Source organism: Zonotrichia albicollis, chromosome 13, assembly GCF_047830755.1.
Source record: "Zonotrichia albicollis isolate bZonAlb1 chromosome 13, bZonAlb1.hap1, whole genome shotgun sequence".
Classification (NCBI taxonomy): domain Eukaryota; kingdom Metazoa; phylum Chordata; class Aves; order Passeriformes; family Passerellidae; genus Zonotrichia; species Zonotrichia albicollis.
Window position 1 is genome coordinate 12,429,685 of NC_133831.1, and position 9,874 is coordinate 12,439,558.

Consider the following 9,874-nt stretch of genomic DNA (forward strand, 5'->3'; position numbering starts at 1 on the left):
AGAAATTTGATTTTTAGAGACATTTGTCAGCCTTTTACTGGTTTTTATCTAGTGCCAGTACTTTCAAAAGGTCTGCTTGGAAATTCCACTGAATTACATCCAATATTATTTTTTTTTCCTGGGCATAATATCTTCCAGGAGCTTCAAAATCTCTGCAAAATAGTACTCATGATAAAACTTCTACAGCATAGAATATGATCTTGGTCTAGAGCAGATTATTGTCAGAGCTGCAATAACATCAAACCTTCCCCTTCTCAAGAGCCATGGCTGAATTATGCCAATACCTGTACAAAGAAATTTAAAAAAAGAATGAATGACAAAAATTAGTACAATGAAGATTTGAATAAATATTTTATTGTACAAAATTAACTGATAGAAAATTTTCTAGACTAGCCCATGTTTCTTTAGAGAAAGAAAACAGTTTATTGTCTCACATTGCCTATATATGACATAGGTCCAAAATACAAATTCTCTTCTACAGTTTAAATGATCCATTGGGAACGTGCCAGAGCTCCTCAGAAATATCTTAGGTTTGAGAATTGGCCTAAACTGACCTTTGAGTTCATGAGCAGTAAAAACCATGGGATTTATAGGTCAGAGTGCAGAAAGCACAGCTGGTAACCACAGCCTTGAGGAGGTTTTGCAGCTGCAGTGATGCAGCACAGCATTGTCACTTTGTGAAATGCTCAGTCTTACACTCCTGGTGTGCATCCCATTCCTGGATTTATTATGGACAGGATTTCATCCCATAAATCCATCAGACAGCTCAGTCCTTTCCTGCTCACTGTGAAAGCAAAGGGCAACCAGAAAACTGAGGCTTTGCCAACACAGTTTTGTCCTTGGCCTCAGTAGGGATGTGCAGATTTGGGCACTCTGGCTGCAGAATTGTCAGGATCAGGGCATTGCTTTGGTGCTGACATTAAAAGCTGCCATGTACAGAGATGCCTGGTGCCATATTCTGACAGCGGTCAGATGTCCCAAAATGGATAATAATAGATATATAATAGATAAAGATAGATATGTAACAGAAAATAGCTTGCCAGGAAGCAAGGCTAGTGGGAAAATAAAGCCAAATCCAATTAAAGTGTCTGCTCAGGCAAATGTTAGCTTTGACTGCAGGACAGAATCCTTCACTTTAGACCACTCAGAGCACAAAGGCAGCACCTGACAAGAAATGTGACCTGTCAGCAGCAGCACAAGCTAAACTGGGCATGAGACCAGCCAGGCTCACCAGCAGCACAGCAGGAGCTGTGCTAATTTGCTAATTCTTGCATTCCCCCTGTGAATTCCTGCCCTGCTCCCTGAGGAATGCCTGGGCCTTGGGATAACTCCATGGAGAGATGTTTGCCCCAGGCCTGGAAGGTCAAGGAAAGCTGGGAGAGCTGAGGAAGCCTCCCAGAACTTTGGGGAAACTCAGCCTCCCTAAAGCCATGGGCAAGCTGGGCTCCAGACAGCTGGAACAATCTCCAATGAACTGAACTCAGATAGGGACTATGGAAAGAGGAATGTGTGTTTCATGGGTTTTGAGAACAGAGTTTATAGGTTATTTTTAAGAGAATGTATCTTATGAAGCAGAAATTATAAATAAAATACCATAAGTCCCAGTTCTTGCTCTGCATCATATTTGGTTTTAACTTCATTAATAGCAAATAGGGAGAAATAATGGAAAACCAGTGATTATAACACACTAAATTGCCACAAAAGCAATTTAAGGCCACTGTACACAACTGAATCCCACAGCTCCTTCAAACACCCTTGCCAGCCTGCTTTGGACTTCTTGAAACCACTTGGAACCACATCTACAGGAGTGGGAGTAGATTGGACAATTATACTGCTGCCAAAAAGGAAAAAACCAGCCTCCTGCATTTGCTTATGGGCTGTAACACAAGACCTTCAAGGCAGGAGAGGACTTCAAACATTCCATGGTTCAATTTATCAATATAAACACAGCACATCAATCTCACTAAAGGCAGCATATAAAGCCCTGCTCCTGCTAGAGCTGATGAGAACCAGGTTGAGGATGAACAATAATATGGGGCTCCCTTCCCAAGAAGAGCTGTTGAAGTAGAGTGTTAACAAAAGCAGGGTTTACTTTTTAAAGAAACCCTTTAATAAACAAAAGGGCAGAGGATTTTCCCAATTCATCTTGTTCCAGAACTCTATCACATGTAAATCTTCAGTCTGTGTGTAACATTTGGTACAGTGGAAAAAGGTCAATATAAAAATGCTGTTCTCTCATTCTTTAGCCACACTATGAGGAAAACCACAGTTTATTATAACAGGAAATAATATTTTATTATAAAATCTGCATGTAAACAAGTAACCAATTAATTGAATAACAGTTAATGGAAGTGCAAATTAACTTAATAAAATGATATCTGTTCTGTATTTAAATATATATATATAATTTGTTTTCTCCCATTCTACTGTGGTTCTACTCCACCCTCCCCACATTTAAGTTTAAAAAGATTTATCATTGCTTGCTTTGTACTAAAAAGAGTGTACGAGCCTGCGTACAAGTTGAAGTTTTGCTCTGCAAACGAGACAAGTCTGTGGTGATATTATCCTTTCTTATCTTTGCATCTCTGGTATCCACAAGACAAGAAGATATAGAACATATGTACACAGTGGGCATGTCAAGCCTCGTATTTCAAGTTAGTTCATTTACTTGCACACACTGAAACTTAACCCATTTATCGATGAAGCACTGCAGTGTAACTTCCAGCCTTGCTTGAGCACCTTAAGGCATTAACGAGAGTCTCTGGAGCAGCCATGGCCGCTGTGCCCACGGGATCCTCAGGGGATCAGGGGCTCGTCCATCCCTCCCTGAGGGCTCCTATAGCACGGACAAGTCGTGGCAAGACTTGGATTTCGCTTTGAAAGCCATCTTCTTGTTGTTCTTGGCCACGATCCTGCCCAGGAAGCGCTTGGCCTTCTTGCTGATGCTCTCCCTCCTCTTGGCGTTGGCCATCCTGCGTGCGTTGTCCTCCTTGCTGTCCTTGCGCAGCCGGATCTGCCGCACGATGCCCTCAAACAGGTCCTTCACGTTGTGGTGCAGAGCTGCCGATGTCTCGATGAACTTGCAGTCAAACACCACGGCACAGGCCCGGCCCTCTGCACAGACAGACAGACAGACAGGAAGGTCAGTGGAGAGGTTTTCACACACACTGTCAGCAGGACAGAACAGGAGTTGGCTCAAAGTAAGCAAGGTGCCTTCAATGCCGTGAAAGCTTTACTGCAAAACAGGAAAACCCAAATTTGCTCTTCATGGTTTTGCCCCCTCACTGTCCTTGGTTTTGTTGTGCTGTGGTCAGAAATCTCATCTGATCAATGGATCTGAATACATGGCAGCAATAGGTATCCAGACAGACTGTGCCTGCACTGTGTAGGAGCTAAAGCTGATTTAGGAGAGGCCCTGGGAAGTGTGCTTGTGGTTTGATATGGAGCAGTGTGAGTCTCCTGATTTTGCATTAAACTGACTTTGGGTAAAGACAGTGATGTACAGAAAGAAATTAGGTTTATTCTGGAAGCTGTTGAGCAATTCTGCACCTCTGCCTTGCTGCAACAAGTGAGCTCTCCACGCCAACAGAAGTGGAGCTGATACAGGCCACAAGGCCAAGTCATTGAACACATCAGTAGAGGTCACAAAGTTGTGCCCCACCGAATCTGACCAGGGCTGAATTTGAAATAAAAGATATTCAGTGTTCTGGACATAAGCACTTAACCCTGGGACATTGCTTCAGCACAAATTTCCACAGTCAGCTGTGGTAAATAATGGCAGAGTTGTAAACTGAGGAAAGTACAGATGTCAGAACTAGGACAGGTCAACCATGCCCTGCCCCAGCCAGAAAAAGTAATCTCCTGATGAACTCCAGTCAATTCCCTGAGCAGGAATTTAACACTGGGAGCTGGGCAAACCAGATAGGGAGAGATGGTTCCTCATCAAGGTACCAATACTTCAGAGTATTCTTTCCAGTGGAAAACAAGAAAACTCACCCCAAAACAAAACTAAACCCAGCCAAAGGAAAAGCCTCAGAAAATGTTTAAATAAGCAGAATCAAGGCTGTGGCATTGGTCCCTGTGCCCCAGGTACCCAAATGCCAGCTGGAGCTGGCTGAGAGAATTCTCACTGATCACAGCTGAAGAACACAAAAAGACTTTTGGGTTGTGTGAGCCCGGTCCCAGCAGCCCAGCTCAAATGTGCTGGAGTCCCCTGCAGCAGAAAGGGCTGCACAGGCTGCATGGCATCCCTGTCCTGAGGCTGCCTGGCTCTGTGACATGGCACTGTGTCCCCCGAAGAGCACAGCTCAGGCTGTCACAGCTCCCACTGTCACAGCCCGAGCCTGGCAATGCTGCTGCACACACACCATACAGTTAAAGCCTGCCTTGAGTAGTCCTGTGCTGAAGCTGCAGCGCTGATGCATTTTCCTCTCCCACTGCAGCTCTGCACAGCCACACATCTCCCCCCACACCCATCCCCAGTGTTTTCTGTGGTACCAAGCCCTGCAGCACAGCCAGCTGGCTCCACATCCCCAGTGATGCTCAAATCACACATTTTCCTACATCAAACCCAGGCATTCCTGCTGGCCATGATCCTGCACAGCCTTTGCTACTGCTTTAGACAACACTTGGAAAATTCAGTGTCTCTTACCATCAACTGAGACCTCCCGGGACCTGACCAGGTCACTTTTATTTCCCACAAGGATAATAGGAATATCTTCTGTCTGCCTTGCTCTTCTCAGCTGGATTCTTAGCTCAGAAGCTTTCTCAAAACTAACTTTGTCTGTCACTGAGTAGACAATAATATAGGCATCTCCCATTTTCATGCAGTGGTTCTGGAGCCATTGGCTGTCATCCTGAAACAACAAAGAAATGGATTTATTGGGCTGAAAAATCTACTCAACACTGAGTGATCATTTATTACTGTAAGCATCTTAAAGATTCTTTTCTTAGCCTTATTATTAAAAGTCAATAAAAGAAAGCAAATCTCCCCAAAATTTCAAACATTTTGTTATTTAAAATACAAAACAAAATAAATTTCTCTTGTTTCCAGAAATAATATCAAGTCTTCACTGATCAGACTGACAATGTCTAATTTTACAGTAATTCCCTGGGCTGCTCATGTAAGATACTGATTATTCAAAGCATTAAGAGAGCCTCACTCAGCTCTGTTCAGGGTTTTAAACTGCCTGCCTAGCTACAAGAAATTAATTGCAGAGAGAACAAAGGCAGAATAAATTCTAATTTTTAATGTCACTTATCTGATCAAACAAATAGGCATAGTTGTTCCATTTCTATTTTTTTTCCTTAAGAGAACTACAGACCAAGCCATAAAGCAAAAAAGCACGAGGAAAGAGCTGTAAGTACCTGCTCCCATATATCGAACACCACGAGAGACGCTTCTTCTCCATCAACTATAATTGATCTGTCATATGTATTTCCTATGGAAAATCAAATAAAAAGAGTTCAGCAGAAGAAGTTCTCCTCCTCCGTGCCTGCCGGTGTCCTTAGGGGAGGCTCCGAGCCGGGGTTCCCCGGCAGTCCCGAGCCCGCCGTGCCCTCACCGGCCTCCTCGGCGTCCGCGCAGTCCTCCACGCCGCCGAAGATGCGCGCCAGGCTGGTCTTGCCCACGCCGTGCTCGCCCAGCAGGATCACCTTGTAGAGGCTGCCGTCGGAGTCGCTGCCCGAGGAGATGACGGAGTCGGAGGAGTCGGAGGCCCAGCTCTGGCGGTGCTGCCCGCCGGGGCTGTACGAGGTGCAGCGCACCAAGCCCGACAGCTCCTCGGGCGGCAGCGGCCGCAGGTCGCGCTCGTCCACGGGCATGCTGCGGCGGTGCAGATGCTGCTGCGCCGCGAACGGCGTGCTGCCGCGCCGCTTGTCGCCGCGGTTCAGGGTCATGGGGCTGCGGGCAGGGCACGGCTGTCAGCCCGGGCTGCGGGCAGGGCACGGCTCTCAGCGCCCGCTGCCCCGCACAGCCCGGTTCCGCACAGCCCAGAACCCCGCACAGCTCCGGACCCTGTCCCACACAGCCCCAGCTCTGCACAGCCCCGGCCCCAAACAGCCCCTGCCCCGCACAGCCCCCGATCCGGACAGCCCTTGTCCCGCACAGCCCCGGCTCCGCATAGCCCAGAACCCCACAAAGCCCCAGCTCCAGACAGCTCCGGACCCTGTCCCGCACAGCCCGTGTCCTGGACAGCCCGGGCTCCGCACAACCCCAGTTCCGCACAGCCCCGGCCCCGCAGCCGCGCTTACCTCGGGGCGCTGCGCGGAGCGAGGGTGCGGTAAGAGTGCGGTGAGGGATCGGCGAGGGATTCCCCGCTGGCTGCCGCGGGAGCTCCCCAAGCTCTGCTGCCGCCACCGCTCCCCGCTCCGCTCTTTATGTGCCGGCGGAGGCGCGGGGCCCTCCCCGCCGTGACGCTCGCCGGGCGCTCCGCCAGCGCATCCTCGGCAGCGCCGCCGCCCCCGCGGGCTCCGCCGTGCTGTGCGGGGGCGGCGGCGGCGCGGGGAGCCCGGGAGGAGGCGGGAGCCCCCCGGGGGTGAGGGGAGGCACGATCGGCTGCGCTGCGCTGTCAGCGCGGGGGTCCCGCCCGTCGGCGCGGCTCGGCCGGCAGCGAGCGGGGGAGAGGCGAGGGCCGGGCCCGGAGCGCGGCTGGGCGAACCCTGGGGCTGCCGGGCTCGGCCCTGCCCTGCCCTGCCCTGCCGGCCGGTGCTCTCCTCCCGCTGCCCCGGTGCAATGCCCGCAGCATTTGCTCTGTGTGTCCCTTGTTTCAGCTGCCCCCGTGCAATGCCCGCGGCATTTGCAGTGTGTGTCCTTTGTTTCCCCTCCCAGCGGGTGTGAGAGCGCACGGAGCGCACAGGGAGCTTCCCTCGGCTCTGTCACGGCTGGGAGCTGGGGATGCTCCAGCAGCGTTAATGGGAATACCCATCGCACCCTTGGCATCCCTGTGCCGGCTCTCCCCGGTGCTCGGAGCGCTGCCCGTGCGGGGCTCGCACGCACACACGTGGGGGGTGAGCGGTCCGAGAGGCCATAAAGGTCAAATTCTCCTCTCGCTTTCACCTGAGCAGAAAAGCGAGACAGTGAAAGCCTTATCTCATGAGCGGCACAGTCATGCCCATGTGACCGGGTGAAGAAAGGACTCAGCAGATAACTATACCCGTCCCCGCACGGCTCACCCAGCGCCGTGTATACAGCCCGATGTTTACCTAGCAACCGAGACGTGTCAGACATTGTGCGGCCAAAATAGCCCCGGCCTCTGCTCCCGAAAGATTACAGCAGAGCGGGAAAATCCCGGTGCCTGCGGACAGCCGCGGCTGCCATCGAACCCGTGTCAGCTTCAGGGCTCCGAATCAGCGGCAGAAACAAGGTTAAAGAAGGCAAGAGGCAGGGAGGTGGTGGAAACCAAGTCAGAGATGTAGGGAATAAAGTAAGGGAAAGAAAACTCTGTAGGTTTGTGCTGAGTGGGTGAATATCCCATTATTTTCAGGAGCCGATTATAATTCTCCAGTCCACACTTTTGGGGTGGTTTTGGCCGCTTCACGCTGATAAACTGCAGTCGGGAGTGTTAATGTGGTAGTTAAAGATCATCAAGGGCTTGCAGCAAGTTGTCCCAGCCTGTCTCACAAAACAGCAACCAAAATAGCCTTGTCAGCTCAAACAGAGTTTGGTGGCAAAACGTGCGTGCCTCAGCTGACTGAGCTGAGTTAGAAACCCCTGGCTGGCATTTGGAACCATATGGTAAATAAATTATGGGTAGCACTGGAACTACACTGTGGATACTTCAGTTGGATAAACTGGAATCTGCCAAGCCACCTTGATCATTAATCAGACAATTAATTATGTAAATACACTTCTAGATACGGCTGGTCTTCAGATGGCTTCCTTAAAATTTGGGGGTTTTCTGTCTAACATTATCGCCTGAAACTATTCTCAGGGACTTTTCATGTCTTTTGCACCAGACTTTGTTGGATACCTTTGCTGTGTGTCAGCACTTTAGAAGCTGACATATGAGGTGGGGGTGTTTTTAATTATTTTCTGCGTGAAAAAGGAGAAATCTGAGAAGCAACAGAACTAAAGAGACAGTGCCACTTCTGTGCCACACAGAGCACTATTGGCCTGGAAACACACTAAAAAATGGGTATTTCATTGGCACAACTCAAAGAAGCTGCCTTTTGCTTTACAGGCTGAAAAGGTAATCTCCTGTAATCCTGTAAAAGTAATCAAGCTTTCTGCTGATGAGAATTATGAGTATTTTGATGATGTAAATGTGAGATAGACCATTTGCAGGAAAACTATCAGGAAAGGCATATGCCAAAGTGATGAATAAAAACCTTGAGAGAACTGTGTTTCAGCAGGAAAAGGGACTGGAAATAAAATTACACCCAGTAGAAATCCTACAGAAAATTCACCAGCTGGGCCTCCTCCTCTGGTTTTTGTAGGTCCAGCTATTCTGTGAAGCTGGAAGGAATTACCTGATAATTCAGGTTAATCACTTGAGAAACAGAACTCTCTTCACTTAGCATGAATAGAAGAAGATCTCTTCACTTAGCATGTAGTTCTGTTTGCTGGCAATTATTGCTGTATTTTTCCTATCTTCTGGTAATTATTATAATTATTGTATTTTCATGTACACTTTACTATGGCACCCACTGATTTCAGTGGGGTGCATATGAGCCCACAGGCTTCAAATGGTGATTTTCCACCTTCTTTGAAGGACTTTAGGATCCTCTCCTTCTCACCTGCCCTCGATGTCCACTTCTGCCTGACCATGATTCTAACAGATACATGAACAGGAATTTATTTCTATTTAAAAGAGATTTTCATGCCTGGCTTTTCCTACCCTTATTTTCTATTGTTCTAGCTTCTAATTTTCTCTAAAAAAGGGATGCCTTTTTTTTCAGTTTCATTTCATCTTTGCATGATTTTAATTTTCCTCATTTCATAGACTTTCCACTTAAGGTGCCTTTTTTACATTTCACTGTTGTAGTATATCCAGTTTCTTTTTTCTGTTATCTCTTTCCTGTTATATTATTTCTCTGTTTCTTTTCCCCCTCACTTTTCCTCAAGCTTTTGAGAAGTGCCAGTGTTCATTTCTAGTGCAAAAGTACATTTCATCATCTGGAAAATGTAAAACATGCAGTTTGATCCTGTTTTTCCAGGTATGTCTTCCTGGGGTAACAAAGCTAAAGTTCCTTTATTTTGTATTAGGTGCAGGGGGAATTTCATGGTCTAAATGACAAGCACAAACTTTGCAGGGGGTGCAGTGATAAACTAAGTTAAACTAAATTACACTTAACTAAACCAAGCATGTAAAACTTAACACATAACCCTGTCCCCTTTGAATTTTCAGGTTAAAAAGAAAAATTTGGGGGTTGCATGAACTTTATGTGATTCTTCCTCATCAGTGTTTGTTCAAGGTCAAATACCATATTATAAACAGCATTTATATTTTTACATTAAATGAATATTATTACTTTTGGAGTTGCTGCTGCCTTACATCAGAACTCTTTCACAACTGATTGGGAGTAACAGGAATATTTTGAACAGTCCAAAGGCTGGATCAGCAACAGTGAGGTTTGGGGCTCAGCATTGCTCTCAGTGTGGCTCTACACTGAAATTGGGGGTTTCTCTCCTCCTTTCCTTCCAACTCATCAAGTCTAATTAATCAGTCATTGTGTGGGTGAAGTTATTTCTACACAAATGGCAGAGATACCCACAAAGGTCTGTTCTTGCCAAGTTACATGAAGCATTACTCCTGCAGAAGTGTGAGCCTGGCTGCCTCCCAAATACCTGGACTGAGAAAGAAATAGCACATTTATTATTATTTTTATCACAGAACTGGCACACTCAGGCCACTGGGAGGACAGACAGAGGCAG

The 9,874-nt window shown here is 47.5% G+C and overlaps 1 protein-coding gene across 2 annotated transcripts; it reads right to left on the reverse strand.

Annotated features, from left to right (window-relative positions):
• Positions 1–438: 438 nt before the first annotated feature.
• Positions 439–6,413, reverse strand: RRAD (RRAD, Ras related glycolysis inhibitor and calcium channel regulator). 2 transcript variants are annotated; one of them, XM_074551051.1, is made up of 5 exons: positions 6,253–6,396; positions 5,565–5,932; positions 5,368–5,441; positions 4,652–4,856; positions 439–3,114 (listed from the first exon to the last, which is right to left on the reverse strand). In XM_074551051.1, the coding sequence occupies exons 2-5, from the start codon at positions 5,896–5,898 to the stop codon at positions 2,837–2,839; spliced, it is 891 nt and encodes a 296-aa protein (XP_074407152.1). In that variant the 5' UTR covers positions 5,899–5,932; positions 6,253–6,396; the 3' UTR covers positions 439–2,836. The 2 variants fall into 2 exon arrangements, with proteins under 2 accessions (XP_074407152.1, XP_074407151.1); XM_074551050.1 differs by having other exon boundaries at positions 442–3,114; positions 5,565–5,902; positions 6,253–6,413.
• Positions 6,414–9,874: the final 3,461 nt, after the last annotated feature.

What these genes read in the sequence shown, in the direction of transcription:
- RRAD (XM_074551051.1), bottom strand. Translation starts at nt 5,898, where the DNA reads ATGACCCTGAACCGCGGCGACAAGCGGCGCGGCAGCACGCCGTTCGCG. An exon ending in CGCGGACGCCGAGGAGGCCG is followed by an intron (nt 5,442 to 5,564) that starts GTGAGGGCACGG and finishes GATTTTCCATAG; the next exon opens with GAAATACATATGACAGATCA. An exon ending in TGTTCGATATATGGGAGCAG is followed by an intron (nt 4,857 to 5,367) that starts GTACTTACAGCT and finishes TTGTTGTTTCAG; the next exon opens with GATGACAGCCAATGGCTCCA.